At 45.9% G+C, this 18,012-nt stretch overlaps 1 protein-coding gene across 2 annotated transcripts in view; it reads right to left on the bottom strand.

Moving 5' to 3' along the window:
* Positions 1-13,410, bottom strand: part of LOC141918316 (metalloprotease TIKI1-like) — an 84,814-nt gene extending 71,404 nt beyond the window's left edge. For both annotated transcript variants that reach the window (XM_074812627.1, XM_074812626.1), the window contains exons 1-2: positions 12,775-13,410; positions 3,945-4,505 (exon numbers count right to left, since the gene is read on the bottom strand). In XM_074812627.1, coding sequence (XP_074668728.1) covers positions 3,945-4,505; positions 12,775-12,879 — 666 coding nt within the window. In that variant the 5' untranslated portion in view covers positions 12,880-13,410. The remainder of the gene's footprint in view (positions 1-3,944; positions 4,506-12,774) is intronic.
* Positions 13,411-18,012: the final 4,602 nt, after the last annotated feature.

Below are 18,012 nucleotides of genomic sequence, written 5' to 3' on the forward strand. Positions count from 1 at the left end.
TTGAGAACCATGAACAATTCATATCCAAATTAACAGAAAACGATCAATTCTAGAAGCCTTTGCTTCATTTTCTATCTGCAACTAACTGTATGAGGAAGTTGTTGATAGATGCAAAAGACATGATTTCCAAGTGCTCAGTCCCAGAGCTGGAGCCAGGATTTCAGGAGCAGTCAGTTCTTAGTGGCTCCCTGCTTTCTACTGCCACCAAGCAGCTTTAAAGATTACTTTTGAAGATGTAGCCATATATTCAGATGCTCAGATAGGAACAGAGTGCTGTGGCAAGGTCTGGACACAGGAAAGGTATGTGGGTAAAACAATTCTCAAATCAAGAACAGCTAACAGTAAAGTCTTCCATGAAGTGTCCCAGGCTTGGAGAAGCCAAACTGGCCAGGGCCTTGGCTAGGAAGTGGTGATGGCTGGACAGTGATTATACACTTAAGGCTCGGTCCCCTGCAGAGGGTGGACACAAGTCCAAACTTCTTGTGTTCAAGCTCAAACCAGTCTGTGAGAAACACAACCTGGACACCATGGAAGTGTGACAAAGCACAGTCCGTTTACAAGTGCATGGTATGGTACAGGCCAAGGCCAGCTCATATTCTGAGCCAATAACAAACTGATGTTCATGACACCACCGCTAGAGTCAACAGCAAAGCTGCATGGGCTTTAGGCCAGAGCACTAATGCCTCTAATCCAGCAAACATGTAAGCACATGCATAACTTCAAAGGAACGATTTGAAGGACTGACTCCAGTGCTGGAAGTCAGATTGTGTATAGCAACAAAGCCTTTTATCTTCTAGAAGACCAGATGCTGCTAGGAATGAGACGTGCATCCTTATAGGATATATACTGCAATAAGAGAGGCACTACCTGTGAAAGAAGGTGGGGTGTGAGAAAAAAGTCTTTAAGACAAACTAGGACAGAAACAGCATGAAACAGGAAAAGAAACACCATGGCCCTGGTATGGAGACAGACTAATCTTTCCATACTCCCTAATGTTGCACAGACCTTGGAACAAGAGAGGGTGATTGTGGAGGCATTAAAGTATTTCACAGATCATGTACACACCATTGTGTATCATATAGAAATGATACTTTTATGGCCTGGCGATGTGGGCAGCCAGCCTGAGTTGAGCAAGAACAGAGAGATTTGGCAGGTAAAATGAGAGAGTCATAAAACAAAAGATGAAGAGGAAACTGGAGCAAATACAGTCAAATACAGAGCCCCATGACAGGCAGTGTTAGCTGCTGTATGTGTGGGTGGGGGTTGCTTATTTTATTTTCTCCTCACAGGAGAAGAAGTAAGTCCCTAGCTTGGGTTTGTCTGCACTTTACAGTTACTGAGCATTGTGCGACTCCATGGAGACAATCAGTGATAAACTGTTCCAGATCTTCTCCTGCATTAACATACTCAACACCAACCAGGCCTTGTCCAATAGTATGGATCAAAAGAGAGACCTAACTAATAACAATGTATTGCTTGTAAGTAGCCTGGAAGTCCCCCTCATCAGGTAGTACAACCATGTCCTAAGTGAAAGAAAGAGCAAACCCTATGCAGAAACATAAACTGAGAGCACTAAACTTGCTTCTGTGCCACATAAATCATCTCTCTGCAACTCTGCTGCATCAAAAAAAGCATTTCTTGCACAGGATTAGAACATTCATGGTTTTGTGTCCCCATTTTTCCCAGCAGAAGTTTTTAAATCATCCCTGTGTGTTTGCTCTCTTGAAAGGCAGACACAGAAGTGGTCTGATACTGGGGGGTTCCCAGACAGCAGCACAATACCAAAGGAAATAATTTTCAGAGAGACTATTTTAAAGTCTTTGTTTGGTTTATATTAAAAATATAACTAACGCAAATGCCTGAACAAACTGAGAAGAAAGCTCTGAAATCAAAGATTTACAGAATTGTCAACCATGAGATTTCACAAGTCAGATTCTGAAACAACCATCAAATTGGCTTAGAAACATAAAAATCATCTGCCTCTGGTTCTCCTTTTCCTCAAGCTGCCTGTATTGGAAATCTAGTAGTGGGCAGAAGTGAGGGTGTCAATTTGTGGTGCAGTAGCTGCTCTAGACCTCTTCCCACAAGGGACAGTGTGCTCTCTTCGCCTGGAAGTGATCAGGCATGGGAAGCGCCACAGCACACATGATGCACACGCACATCCCCACCCACCGTGGGGTAACCAAGGGCTGCGATTTTCCTGACTAGAGCTAAATTTCTCCTGCAGTTCTGGTTACCCTGACCCCCTCAGCTGGGCTCACAATAAATGTCACCAGGCTGGGCAACTCTGGATGTTGCAGCTCTGTGTCCCCACCTCATGCAGCTTCCTGGCTTATATGGTATTTATTCCACCTGCAAAACAGCACAGCAACAACCGCTCTTTGAAGAAAGCTGTGTGAAGGCCTAAAGTAAGTGTCAACAGTTGCATGAGCTTAACAGGAACATGATTTGCAACATATATTTCTCAGTCTCCCTACCACTTTCTCACAGGGCAGTGGAGAAAGCACGTGCCCTCCCCCATGCCCCTGCCTTCTATCATGCTAAACCAGAGGGGCAGAATCAGCAAAAGAAAAACATGGGCAATAATGTTAATAAAGCCTCAACCAGGTAAGAGATGGAGGAGGTGGGACTTCCTAGCCCATTCCTAGGGAGGCTGCAAGCAAACAGCAATAGCACAAGGATTCAAAGCACAGTCAAGCAAAAGCCTGGAGATACAAATGAGGCTGCCCAGCTCCAAACAAGGGAAGAGAGGCACACAGATGCCCTGCCTGCAGTTAAGGACTGCACCCTGGGCTGATGTGCTATTCCCCACACTGTGGTCCTCCACCGAGATTGGCTGGGGTAGCAGCACTTCTGACATCTGCCCTGAACTGCTGTCCCTGCCCTTGCTGGGCTGCACCTCCCCTTCTGCAGTGTAAACTCTGCATCAGTGACAGGGCAGGCTTCAGGATGCAGGGGAAAGGGTCAGACATCAGTCAAAACTCCCCATCCTCATGACCAAGTCCTCCCATCTTGGGCTACCAGCAAATGCTGCATCAGCAGGTCTCACCTATTCCTAAACAAACACCACTTCCTCACCTCAAACTAGCACCTCCCTTCAGCAAAGGTACCCCACACCGAGAGCAAGCTTATGCCTGCTTGTGATCCCACAAGGCAGGCAGAGACAGCCACAGATGCTGCTCCCTGGTGTATTTAGTTCAGAGAGTAGAGCCCATGACTGCCCCACCCAACACATGGACAACACAGAGGTTGTTCTACTTGTCTGGTGTGACACCGCATGAACAACTGTGCTAAACTCCGGCTGGTTTGCAAACACAAAGACACTCACACAAGAGCCTGCACTAGCCTGTGGAGCTCCCTGCAGGAAGCTGTGCTGTGCTGACCTGCACCAGGTCTCAAAGGAAGAGGGGGAAAAAAAAAAAAATCCAAACCAAAAAAACACTTCTCTCAATGCAGAGGATAGGACCCTATTTCTGAGGGCACTGAGAGGTCCACTGGGATACTTTTCCAACCAGTGCTTACTTCACAGCTTTACTCACAGCGCCCCTGCTTCCCCCCAGTGATCACACCTTTCTTCTTAACTAGCTATTACAAAAGCAAGTTTAGACATCGAGCCCCAGCCTGCCTTGGGCTTCTGCAGGGCAGTCCAGCCAGGGTAAGAGAGCAGCCATCCAAAGGTCCAGTGTCTCTTAGGGTGGAGCCTGCTCAAGGCTGACCATGGAAGAGGACAGGGGTCTCCCCAGGCCAGGTCTAAAGGAATTTAAGACATGGCTTGAACTACAGCTAGCAAACCTTCCTGAGGGCACACACAAAGCATGGGCTGCAGGGAGCAAACACGAGACTCTGGGTAGACAGCATTTACCCCAGGCCCCAGCCCATGGTCTTGCTGCTGTGATATCTACCCAAGCAGCCAGCCTGGCACCCTGCACACCACTCCATCTCACCTGGGAAAAGTTCAGACCATTGAGCGGGTGGCACTGCTCCTCCACTTTCTCCACAGCACCTGTTTGCTTCTTCAGCCGCTCTGCTTCCTGGGCCAGGTACAGATCCAGAACGGGGACGCCTCGCGACTTGATGTCTACCTCTGTCAGAGAGTTCACCATCAGCATCACCCACACTGGCCTCTTCCGCTCCCAGTTGCCAGCAATGGCATTGAAGAGGTAGTCTGCGTACAGCCCTTTGCCCCGCTGGTCTGGTGTCATCCAGGACGGCATCATGAGCTTAACGTACTCCAAGTGTCGCTTAAGCCGGCGGTAGATGTCGTGGGGCAGCACGTCCTGGAGGTTCTCTCCCTGTGGCAGGAGCTGGCAGCTGGTGAGAGCGGAGATGGTGTAGGGGTCAGTGAGGTCCAGCTCGAAGTACACGATGTGGCTCTGCTGGAAGGCCTTCTTGGAGTTCTCTGGGATGAAATCCCAGACACGTGTGTATGGGACATGGATGGTGCCAAAGAAGTAAGACGGGGGATCTCTCTTGATGGTCCACAGGAAAGAGTTCAGCTCACTTTGCTGGGGGAGAGGGAGACACAGCTGAGTAAGCACAAACATTTACACCAGGCCACTGCAGTACAGGGCTTAAGAAAAATATGGTGCCAAGCCATCAGGTCACCTGGCTCAGCAGCTTGCCAGCATAGACTTTTCCTAAAGTGGCTTTGCACACAGAGTCCTCTTTGACCATCCTTTTTCTCAGGTCTTGAGGTCAAAATTCAGTTAAAAAAGATTTGATTAAAAGCACAAGAAGATTGGTCTTGGCTTTCTCCTCCTGAAAGGCAACACTGGGTCTTCTGCCAAAACCACAGCCCAAGGAGGCCATGGTGCATGTAAGACACTTTATCTAGCTTTCACCTTTTATCAAGTCAAAAGCTGGCATCACTTTTCTGAAGCAAAGCAAGACAGCAGGGTCTCAATCACCTTCACCTTGATGCCTCTCACTTCAGCACAACAAGGCACCTTTTGTCAAAGAAACTGCTGTGACACTTAGTCAGATGGTACTGCAGCATCTTGTGAGAACTTTCCCCTCTGAGCGAGACACCGAAAAAGTAACATAAAACACAGCTGGCAGACTTCCTGGAGCAGGCAGAAATACAGTTCTATATGGATGTAGCAGACAGCAGACAGACACACAGTCAAGACCCCTCACAGCCCAGTTCTCCCTCTTCTTAAGGAGCAGAGAAGCGCATGCAATACTTTGGAAAATAAGGGAGGAAATTCTGCAGGCCAAACTTGGCCTGTGGTTCCAGGGCATGCTCTTTTAAACACAGAGGAGCAAAAACCTTCTTTTTTTAAATTAGTTTTTTTAAATCTCTCAAAAAACACAGTCATCAGGAAGTCAGAATCAGACTTTAAGTTTGTTCTGCTGCAAAATGCGCCTCGCAGCATCCTCAGGAATACCTGAGTACAGGGCTGTGCTCAAGCCCTAAGCAATCCCAGAGGACAGGAGAGCAGATGGGGCAAAATGGATCCTGCTTGGATCCTGCCAAGTCACTTTACACCAGCAGCAGGCATGACCTCCATCACCAACAGCATGTACCCCACTGCTACACTGGTCCTTACTAGAGCAATGGACACAAACAGTTTCTATCTGTCTGCACAGACAGGAAGAAGTAGTCCTTGTATGTCTAAGTAAGAGGACAGGCTTCCAGATGCACTCAAACATCTGGTCAGCTTTCAGCCAGCAGATAACTCTAACCTCAGCTCTGAGGCAAAGTGTGCATGTACGCTGATCCAAGAAGCCTGCCTGACTGCCAAATGTAGAACATGCTACTTGAAGGAATTTGTTGGAACCACATGGCCTATAAATTTCTGACACTAAAGACCCAGTGTCAGAAAGGTTAATCTTAAAGACTGCTCTGCAATGGCTCATCCCGAACAACCTTCTCCAGCAGCTCTCTACATCAAACCCAGGCCACAGATCAAGCAACACTTCAGCAAAGTGCTACCACTAGTCCAGCTTACCAGCACAGACCAACAAACCGCATATACTCCAAAGAGCTTTTCAGATAATTCTGCAGCATGTCAAGAGTCTGAAGGATACCTCAGACCTTGGTAATGCCATGCTACAACTCCAGATCCTATAGGACAGTCCCAGAATGCACTCCTGAATTACAGACCATAAAAACTCTTCTAAAGACCACAGTAAGAATGGACAACAAACACGCTGCAGCACTTAGAGGTAAAGAAGATACAGGGCAACAGGTGAGTGCGAATCTGACACAGACCCAGGAAGAACATAGGAAAATGAATACACAAAGTAAAACAAGAAGGAAAATAAGACAGGGTTCCCTCGTGACAAATGACAGGAGAGAAAAATGAAAGGACACACCACTGAGGTGAGAAGTGAAGGAGAAATAGTCATCAGAGAGCAAGGAGGAAGGACCAGAACTGCTGTCTTCTATCTACAAGCAAGCAAAAGGACAGAAGAAGCACCTAGGACAGGCACAAGGTCAGGAGGTCAACACTCCTTTACTTAACACAAGTCTGATCATGTACATGGCAGTGCACAAGAACACACACAGCTGCAAGGAATCATAAGGAACAAGTGGTCATCAGCCAGCTTAAAACTTCAATTCAGCCCCTGAATAAACCCACTCAGAAGGCTCAATCCCAGAAAGATGGTACCAGGCTTTAACATGGATCATCGGCACTGCTCCAGACTACTGCACACAGCCTAGCCAGAAAGGTGTTTGGGTCTGCACTCTCACTTTTTTCACTCTGAAAATCCCCCCAGCTTTCACAATCGGATACTGAAAGCAGAGTAATACTGCCAGTTATTAGTGGTACCACTGAGGAAATCACACAGGCCATCAGGCATAGAGTAAATAAAGACTTCCTTTAAAGAGCCTGCAGGCAGAATAAAGCAGGCTGAAACCTAACAAAACTTCTCACCCAGTCCTGGAGATTGAGACCTTATAAAGCAAAGTGGCTGAGCACTCTTGCTGGCACTTCCACGCCAATGGGAGCAGTCATGAACTTGGCAACCCACCCCAAGCACCATTCAGGTGGGTCTATGCAAGAACAAAAAAACCTTGAAGAAAGGGAGAGTAAAGTGATGTATCACAGATCATAGGTGAAACCGGAGCGTGCTAGTCCCATTTCCCAACATCTCCGCTCTATTCACACAGCTGGCTGTCCACAGCTGGCACTGGGAACTCCCATGATCTCCTGCCTTCCTTCTATTTGCTTCAGCAGAACACAGACTCTGACTGCGAGGCATTTTCTTTATCCTTCCAATTGGTTTCTTCTTTTAAGATTAAAAAAAGAAACAAGCCTCAGATTCTATTAATTTCAACTACCCACAGCAGCTTGCTTTTCCAGCAGTATTTATAGGTCCAACATAGGCTGCAACCTGTAGTCTTCAAATACACAAATACTACCACATTTGTCAGACATCATGCATCATTTCAGGTGAGGCAGAAATTATTCTGCTGGAAGAGTGGTGCCAAAGAGGATCAGAGAAAGTGTTGTCTTTCTTCTGAGAAACTAGCTCAAATTGGGCCAAATGACTTACTGGCTGTCAAGAGTAAAATTATGGTAAACATCCAGAAAATAATGCAGCAAATAACAGGAGGAACAAAGAATGCGTCTAGTGGCAGCACTCTGAACATCTAGAAGAGCATGGGAGTTTAAAAACCAAAAAAATTAGAGAATGTTGTAGTGATATTGTCACCAAAATGGGATAGAAGAACCTATCGACACCAATGTGATGCAGATAAGCAGACAGTCCTTTATTAACGGCCGGGTACACAGAGGAGTTGTCTCACCAACAACGCACACCTAACTCGTGTAACATGCTGATTATATAGGATACAGTAATACATAATAAACAAGTTCTCATACATAAACATGATCATTCCCATAACTCATTTTCTTATTCCCACCTCTTTCCGGTCATGTGCACTTGAGTCCTGAAATGAGTCGGGGGGCTGCTTTTGTGACCACCACAGACTACTGACCTAAAAGAAACACCCTCCAATGCCCTTGACTCAAGGACTTTGGCTCACATTGTGATTTAAACATGCTTCAAGGCCCTTTCACAAAGCAACTTTTAAAACACCTGGTCTACAGGGCAACAAATCATTCTTACCAAACAGTCTAAAAACAATGGTACCTCGTCCAGCAGCGTAACTGGTTGTATGGTTACTTTAAACTAAATACAATATCTCTATGACTACTTAAAACATTACACCACTATCTTCTATAAAAACCGATATTCCTGTGAAATTCCATTTAACTGATTAGTCCTAATCTTTCCATATCAAAATCACCAGAAATCATCAACTCAAATTAATAACAAATCAGTAACAATCAGTTACAATATGGGGAACGGAGACTCAGAGGGGAAGGAAAACTGCTGTCCAAAGACTGAGGAACCGGATGTGAACTCCAAACATGGGAAACCTACCCCAGTCTGCTTCCTTCTACATCACTCTGCTTCCTTCCATCTTGTCAGTCTCATCTATGTAGACTATGTATTTTGCAGCACAAAGTGTATAACTTCCTATGCAATCTAGGTGCCCCCTGTGGCTTCAGTGTCTTTCAGGACCCCTAACCATCATACTCACCACTTGGCCCCACAGCCACATCTTCCAAACCTCAGCTCAGGATTGCACTGTTTCTCAATCCACAAATTCTCTTAAAATTTTTTGCTTGCTACGGAATCCAGAGCATGTGGCATGCAGTATTTCACCCAGGCAGGCAGCCTATAACCCTCCCTATATGGCTTTCTCCCTTCCTCTTATCTATCCTGGTGTTGTACCTTGTCATGTTCATTTATACCTAATTGAGGTACTGTGCCTTTACTCACCACGTAAAGTGCCCCAGGCATCTATGGTAATGCACACAGAAATGCTAGGCACATTTTTAGTAGTCATTCCTTGAGCTTTTGCCCACCTGAATTACTGACATCTCAAACTCAGCTTAAGATTGTAAGCAGAATTCACCTGGGGATAAACACTGCACTGGCTACAACTATTAAAAGAACATACATTCAGTCTCCATTTGTCAGAAATTTAAAAAAAAAAAAAAAAAAATCAAATTTTTAACTAAAAAGCCAAGGGTTGAGAGCAGATTACTTGCTCTGCTGAAGTGCATATATGGGGAAAGGTAGCCATTTAAATGAATTGGCCCCCTATCAGGAAATACTAACTAGCATAATATATACATATATATACAATATATACATAAAATACTAAACAGCTACAACCACAAGCATTCTGCTATTAATCCATGGATTCTGGCTTTAAATTTACCAATACAGTTCAATGTTAAGCAAAAAGAAAGCACCACCAGACCACATTACTTAGTAAATGGTATATAACCCAAAGGATTCCAGCATACTTTATTTTAGATTAACTGTTTTCAAAGTCTTTTGTTCTTCCTATTAAAAAAAAGAATGATGGGGCACATTATTGGTTGCAGCTATAATTAGGAGTGATGATGAGAGAGCCCTCTAAAGTATTGTATGTTCATTCCTTGAAATAGCAGCTTCTCTCTTTCAGGTACTGATGCATATATTTCTTTCACAACAGAAGCTTTAGGCAATTGGTCAAAAAGAAGAAAGGTATACCTGTCATCTAGAGAGGTAAGAAAAGAGATCACATAAAGAATTAAGATAAACAAAAAGCCTTGATGCAGTGACAAGGAGGAATAATTTTTCCCAAGCGGTCAGTGTAAATATTCATAAGGATACACTCAACAGCTTTGCAAATAAGGCAGACACCATTCCTAGACAGTGTGGTTATCACCACTGTCCTAAGGACCCTAGGAAACAGCCTGCCAATACCAGAACTACAAGTGGTCTCACATTTTAATGACAGAGTAATCACCAGATAATGAGATACCATTAACACATTTCACCTCCAGTTTTGCTGATATCTGGCAGAAGTCCAGTCAATGCCTCCTGAGAAAAACTCCCTGGGTCCCACCAAATCAGTGAATTACCCAATTTCCACAAGTTCGACTTCTGCTCACACTCTCAGGGGCTGTCCCCTTCCTTCTTGCTCTCACTAGCTCCTTGCAGTAGATTAAGGCCAGCCCACAGCTTTTGCACTTCATGCCCTCAAGGGGAACGGGGTGAGACTTTACCTGGCTTTATGGCAGTGTCACAGCTGGCTGCCTACAAATCCAGTTGACAAACTGGTTCCAGGCACAAGGAAATTGGTAAGGTACTGTCCCCCAAAGTAGAGTTAAGCTCTGTCAATTCCAAGCTCAGGCAGACACCTCTAGTGACGCACATGTAGTTTAGCATATGGTTGAATCAGCAGTGCCCTAAAGCCTAGGAGACATCTCAGCCTCTACAGCTGCAGTGGGGCTGCCATGCTCAGCTGGATGCAGCAAGGCCCCTAGACCAGGGGCTACATGTGCATGTGCAGCTGAGAAAGAGAAGAAAGGTCACAGAGCAGACCTTCTGTGACAGATGCACTCAACCTGCCCCCTGCTTAATCCAAACCAGCACCAGTTTGGTACAGGGTCCACAGAAGATAAAGTCCTGAGCCGTAGCCAGGCCAAGAACTCCAATAGGAAACCCACAAAGGAGCAGAGCAACACAAAGTCTTGCACATACCTCTCCCACTGTATGCAATTTGACTACCAGCCAGCCACTTTATCCCATAAATATGACAGCCTGAGTGAGCCTTTTTTGAGCTCTCCCTGCTAGGCAATGTGGCTGCACGGTGGTGATCTCCCCTTGAGCTGGGACACCTTTCAAGGTCGCTTCTCAAGGCAGAGAGATCTTTTACCAGTGACAGATCAGTGGATAAGCCCAATTTGAGTTCTCCCTGAACAGCAATTGGACTGCATGCCAGGCAACTCTCCCCTTGACCAGGGATGCTTCTCAATGTTAAGAGATATTAGTGTGCTGTTTGCTTAGCCTTACTTACTTAGCATGAGTTGCTAGACTTGCTGAAACCTCAGGCTGCAAGCTGAAAATTTTCACTTTGATTTACTGAATGTGTACCTACTTACTCAAAACAGGGGTCTCCACAGCCAGTGTAAATCATAAGATAGGAGGCTTCAAGGCTACAACCATCAACAGCAACTGCAACTCAACAATATAACAAACGGCCTGTCCGAAGACACTGAAGGAATCTGATAAGATCTCAGAAGATGTCAGAAGAGCTCAGGCCAGAATCACTATTGGTCCAAAGGGTGCGTGGAAGGAGTGTGAAAGTGTGATGGGTGGGTGAATAGTCTGTAAGGGTAATAATTGCCCAGGGATTTCTTTGTTTGAGTCCCCCCTCTCCGGAGGCACCCAGCTCGACGTGACCCTGCTGCTTTACCAGTTTATTAAATTATTTATTTTAATAAAATCTGATGCCTCAGTCTGTTCTGGAAAACCCTCAGACTTTGGAGTAAACTACCACCAGATGCTCAGACTGAATGGTTTGAACTTCGGAGCAAACTAACACCGGATGCCCAGACAGAAGGTAACTGAATTGGGAATAAGAATGATGAAACTTTGAAATCTCAGCCAAGTGATATTAAGAATTGGGTGTGCACATACAATCCTTTAGCCAGAAACCACTGACCAAGTCTGTGACAAAGTCTGGATCCAGCCACACCTAGGCTCCATTAGGAGTTTAGGGGATTCACTCTGAACCTTGTCACTCAATGGGAGGATCTCCCTTACCTTTTTGCACCTCCAATCTCTGTGTAAATCATTCTAAATAGATTTTAGCTCGATTTTCCTTTGTATCTTTTCTCCAGGTAGTAAGTAATAGAGTGACCCTTGTCATCGAACTCTAAGTCGCTTTAAGTGATCATATATCAGGATCTGCGACAAATTGGCAAGATCATAAAACAATCATCCACAACACCTTCTTCATAGTTGCAAAGCTTTCTCACACCTACCCTGGTACACCTACCCTGCAGCAAACCCACTGTGACTTTGGCACCTTCCCAATGCAGCGAGTCTGCACGCACTTCTAAGGTCTTCCAGCTCAGGCCCTTAACAGCTGTGCTGGAGGAGGTAACCCTGCCTGGGGCAGGAGATGAACACAAATGGTGAGACACATGTCCCAAGGAGTGTCTTGGGTGCACAGCACCTCTGGTCAGGCTGCTTCCAGGTCCAAGCAGATGCCTACAGACAGCATGGATGGTCTGTTAACACTAACAGATGCATTAACACAAAGTTCAGGAAGGCTTTTCCTGCATGATTCTTGGTACTTTTATCTCAGAAACTTCAGTGAGAACTGCTTTTTCTCAGTTTGATTTCTAATGGAAATGACACCCTGCTCGCAAGCTTCACAGTGGCCAGAATATCACCCCTAACTCGCACTTCAGGGGCACGGCCATTTTTCTGTTCCGAACCTGCTCCACCACGCTCGGCGTTCAGCAGCGAGGTAAGAGGCCGCCCCCTGCGAGGTATGCTGGCAGCAAGTCACCCCAGGCGAGCCTGTCCTGTTGCAAGCGGCGTAGCTCATCCTGCACGGCGCGGGGAAAAGGATCTGCCCGGGTTCATCCCGGGGTCTTCGTCCTCCGTAACGCTCCTCCGTCGGCACCCAGCGGTGGTCGTCCACCTGGCGCATTGCCCCAAGAAACCGCCCTCCTCCACCCGCCCCGCTCCCTTGCTCCGCTCCCGGCAGTCACGCGCGACCGCTGCCCAAGGTCCGCACCCCGCGCCCACGGCGGCTCCGCGCACCCTCTCGCCACCGCCCCCCGAGGGAAACAGACAGCTGCGCCGAGCCCTCCCTCCCGCCCCGCGCAGCCCCGGCGGGGTCGCCGCAGCCCCCGCGCTACTGTCCCCGGCGGCCGGTGGCACAGACCCTCGCCCGGCGCTTACCTTTCCGTGGAGCGGGCAGGCACCGATGAGGCTGCGGCTCTGCCGCGCTCTGGCCAGCAGGAGGAGGGAGCCCTGCAGCAGAAAAAGCCAGCTGGCGAGCACCATCCCTGTTCGCTCCCGGACTTGGCACAATTTGGGGACGGCTTCCCTTTTCTTTTATTTTCCTTTCTCTTCTGTTGCTTCCACACCTCCCTCTCTATTTTTCTTTTCTAATTCCCTCATTTCCTTTTTTTTTTTTTCTTTTTTTTTTTTTTTTTTTTCGGCTGGTCGACCCAATCCTAGAGCCCTCGCAGGAGCGGCCCCGTCGCTTGGCCAAGCCCTCCAGCCGCTGCCCCCTCCTCTTAAAGGGTCCTGTGCCGGACGGTGGAGGGGGGCGCGGGTGGAGGAAGGGGAGGGCGTGGGGCCCACCGCACCGGGGGCGGGCGATGGGGCGGCAGCGGGGGGGTCCCGGGCCCCGCCGCCGCCTGGCTGAGGCAGACAGCGGCGGGACCGGCGGGCGCCGCGCATAGCGATGAGACCTCGGCCTGGCCCCGGGGAGTTGGGGTGGCGGCGACCCTCGCCGCGCCCGGGGCCCGGAGGGAGCGCCGCTGCCCCGGCCCTGCGCCGCCTGCCTCTGCTTCCCTGCTCATGCCTGCCCCCTGCCCTGCCTACCGGTCTCTGCCCAGCCTGCTGCTCTCCTGAAGTGAACATCAAGTGAATATAAAATTCAATATTGTGATTCTTCGAAAGTCCATGGTCCGTCAACTTCAGACTAAGGAACAATTTTGACTCGTTCTATTCTTTATGGACGCCTGTGCCAAAACTGTGTGTCCAGTGTACTTTGCACAAACAATTTTAAGATCAAAAATGCACTGAAGAATGTATCACCATCTTTAATTGTAAAATTCAGCCGTATTTGCTGAGAAGACGTATTTCAAACATCACAAAAGTACCTACTGCTGTAATCACAGTCTTAAAAATATTGAGCAAAGCCAGTCTGGTGCAAATTAAAAGAATGAAATTTCATAGCTCAAAATTTTCATAATAGGATCTTCCTGATAGTTTTAATATGGCATGTTCAATTCACATATAGCAAAACTTTTAGCACTTTTAGAGCTTGAGTTAAAACCTTAAAAGTTAGAATAGTAACTCTCCACTGCCCACCATGGTGTATGGTGCTATTGTATGGTACATTCCCTCCTGCACCATCCCCAGTTGTTTTGATTAAGGACTTCCAAACACAGAAGAAGCCAAATCTGTTGAGGCCATAAATAAAAAGACAACAGAGGTCAAATGAAGGAGAAAAAGTTACACCACTCTATGAATTTGTTTCACCAGCAGAATAAGGTGTTGCTCTTAACGCAGACCTTTCTCCACAATGAATGTATCTCCATCTTTTCTCAGCAGTCAATAATAGTATTTTTACCATTTCTACTTCAGTAGTCCCAGTTATGCTCACTGTCCTGTGGGGATGAATGGGGATGCCTCTGTCTTTTTTTTTTTTTTAATAGCTAGTGGACCTGACCTACCCACTGGCTGCACAATGATAGTCTTAAAAGACTACTATAATTTCTTTGTAATGTTAACCATTCCTTCTGAAACTGTGTGTGTGAAAAATACCATGCACAAAGCAACAGACAAGCTGCAGACCAACTGTTTTGGGCTCTTTGCAGACTCATTGTTTCTTTAGCTTTACCCTATCCTTACTTTTAATTGAATCTTTTTCAATCCCAGAGATCCAAATCTCTGTCCCTAAGGTTAAATTCTGGTTTAGAGTCAATGGCAACTTCCCACCAACTCGGAGAAAGCAAAGGTGCCATTCTTTATTTTTGCTGGGAGAGCTTAGTTTTGTGGTGCAAAGTAACTGCCTGAAGAAGAAGGTAGACAGAGCCAAAAACCTTCATTGTCTTGCCTTCTGTATGTACACTACTATGTTTCTGAGTACTGTGGATTTTAATGAGGAGAATGATACTGGTAATATATGAAATGCATTTTCTTTTGTGAGGTTATGCCAACCATTTAGAACAAAAAGCATTATCTGACAAGGAATATGGCATTTATCCAATATATAGAAATTATACTCCCTAGCTATTTTAGTTATTATTCCTTTTTTTACAGAAGGGGAAAATACTACGTGTAATCTGCCAGCACTCCAGATATTCCTATACCTACCAGAGCAAGAAGTGAGGATGGGACATCTTTCCTTATCATCTTTTTAAAAAAATCCCTGATTTGTCACTGACATTTCAAATAGTGAGTTTGCTCACCAGTCAGAGACAGTTAAGCAGCTTATCCAAACAAACATCACTCTTAGCAACCAGGTGTAAAACATAGCAACAACATTTTTCTGCCCTGGAATGCAGTAAACCAGACCCACATTTGATGATATGTATTTCTGGGCATGGAAGCCAAATAGCATTCATACAATACCTAGATCAAGCTACAGAGAATAAGAATAAATCTTTCATGGCACAGAGGTGTGCTGCCAGACTGATTAGGCACATTCTGTGGGACCATTTTTAGTTGCTTTTTGTTCTTAAGTAAAAAAATACATTCTGAAACATGCAGCTTACAGACATACAGGCAATGAATGCTGCTTGGCTTTATTTTTGAATTGGTGCGAAATGCATTCTTTGTGGTGAATTGCTAATGGAAAATAGGGAACAAGGACAGATAAAGGGAATGCTTTATAGAGACTTTCAAAGTAATTTATACTTTCACCACAACAGTTCAGTAGAAAGCCACATCTTAGACTATTAGACCTATTAACAGAAACCTAAGAGATGAAACCAACATTTTTATTTAATAAAGTTCTCTCTGTAGAGTAACTGGGATTTGTTTATCCCAGTCCCAGTCCCTTGCAAAATTATTTCAATAAGACTTCAACATGTGCTTAAGGCTAAGCATGTGCTTGTGTATATTGCACAGAATGGGTAAACTGAAGCACACACTTAAATGCTTTTCTGAATCAGGGCCTTAGACTGCAGAGAGTCTGTGACCTGAGTTATCTGGTTGGAAGTTAATTCAACATAACTGAGGGGGCAGTCTCCAAAGCCACGTCTCTTACAACAGCAGAGTTTAAGCAGCTAGTTTAAAAAGTTGTCATGCACAGGCAGTTGCTCACACTCAAGTCCCACGCTTTTAGGTGTGCCTATAGGTGGGGGCCAAGTAGTGACCTGGGCTGTGTGTAAAAGGAGCTACTTTTTTTTTTTTTCTCAGCTGATGTTTAACTTGAGTCAGTTTCCCAAGCCATAGGAGCAGTTATATTTAAATAGCTGAGAGGCTGTCAGAGGCATAAGTCTCCTCAAGTGGGTGTAACTGCTGACAGATCTGCAGAAGATCACAGTCTAAAACTCCTGCACTCATTAATTTAGATGGCATGCATCCATGTGTACATGTAGTGCAGTGCGCATACAGTGCACGCACTCCTGACAGACCTCCAGCTTTTGCATATGCCTTTGCTATCGAACATTATCCTACAATGGGAAGGAAAGCCACCTCATACAGCCAAACACAGTGAGACTTGAGTGAAAGAAGCTGCCACAAAGGAGATTTGCACAGACTTCAGGACAGAATTATATTCACGCTCTGTTAAGAGGCAGGTCAGCTGTGATTCATCCACTGTTGAACATGATTCGGCTGGTTTTGAATTCAACATAGATTTTAAACACCATGCAAATTAAGTATGAGGATTTCTTACCATTTAAAATTATAAAACAGATATCATAAAGCAGATAATAAAGGAGGCAAAGAAGCTTTCTTCATCAAGTTGAGAAAAAGTACTGAACTTTATCTGCATTTGAAAGGAAGTTTGCTTAGAAGGATTTATGTAGACTTCAGAGATTCAGGAACACAGAGGCCCAATTAAGCCTCTAGATAAAAAAGGTTAGTGAACTTTGTAGTGTGTTACTGTATGAAAGTGTTAGGTCAACTGAAAGGGAAATATGGGGAATATATTACAAAGTTAAGTGGTTACATGTAGTTATCAAGCACAGTCAGCCAGAAGCCAAAAATAAAGAGTGGAATTCTGTTCTCTAAATATGTCTTAATAACAGTAATCTCAATTTGAATGGAGAGAGAAAGCTAAACAAAAATAAATCTCTTAGTCATTGAAAGGAGGTAAAGAGAAAGTACATGACCAGAACAGGAGCTCTGAATTGCACTAGGCCCCAGCACTTTTTTTTCATTTGAAGACAGGCTGGAAAGAGTTAAAGGACGTCTTGACTCCCTCCCCTCCTCTCACCAGGCAGAAGGAGGGGATGTGGGGGACAGGGGGGAATGGAGTCAGGTCGTTCCTCGGAAAGGCAAGCGAAAACCTTCTCAACCCCCCTCACCTTCCCAGCTGTCATTATACAATAGGTATGAGGCTTTGGAATTAGACGGCCAGCCGAATGAAGATGGAAACGAGGACCCATCTAGTGAGTCATCCACAGCTTGTCCCTCAGCCCCAAGACTTGCGACTTCTTCAAGTAAGAAGAAAAGGAGAGTAATTGTAGTGGGTGACTCTGTTCTGAGGGGTACGGAGGGGCCCATATGTTGACCAGACCCATACCTTAGAGAGGTCTGATGCCTCCCTGGTGCTAGGGTCAGAGATATTAAAAGGAAGGTCACTGCTCTGGTGTGGCCCTCTGATTGCTACCCCTTGTTGGTTATCCAGGCAGGTAATGATGAGGTGGTAGAAGTCTTAAGTGACTCAAAAAGGACTTCAAGGCACTGGGGTGGCTAATTGAAGGCTCGGGAGCTCAGGCTGTGTTTTCATCAATCTCACAAGTGGAAGGGAAAACCACTGAGAGAGGGTGGAAAACATATCTGATTAACACACGGCTCAGAGACTGGTGCCACCGTTGGAATTTTGGGTTCTTTGCTCATGGCAAGGTTTTTAAGGCACCTGGTCTGCTGGTGACAAATGAGACAGTTGGGATGCAGCTGTCCCAGAGGGGGGAAAGGATTCTGGGGCAGAAGTTGGCAGGGCTTATTGACAGGGCTTTAAACTAGATATGAGGGGTTGGGAAGATAACTGGGCCTGTCAGGAATAAGCTCAAGGGAAGCATGCCAAAGCTTGAAGGATGGTGGACTGGTGAGGGTTCTCCCTCTGCCACTTAATTTGGGAGAAGGGAAAGATGTTTAGGGACTGTGGAAGCACCTGAGAAGGGTCTGGTAGGGAATGGGGCCCACACTAACAACAAGGTGTTGGATTCATTAGCTCATCTCAAGTGCATCTATACCAATGCACGCAGTATGAGCAACAAACAGGGGGAG

Source organism: Strix aluco, chromosome Z (genome assembly GCF_031877795.1).
Source record: "Strix aluco isolate bStrAlu1 chromosome Z, bStrAlu1.hap1, whole genome shotgun sequence".
Taxonomy (NCBI): domain Eukaryota; kingdom Metazoa; phylum Chordata; class Aves; order Strigiformes; family Strigidae; genus Strix; species Strix aluco.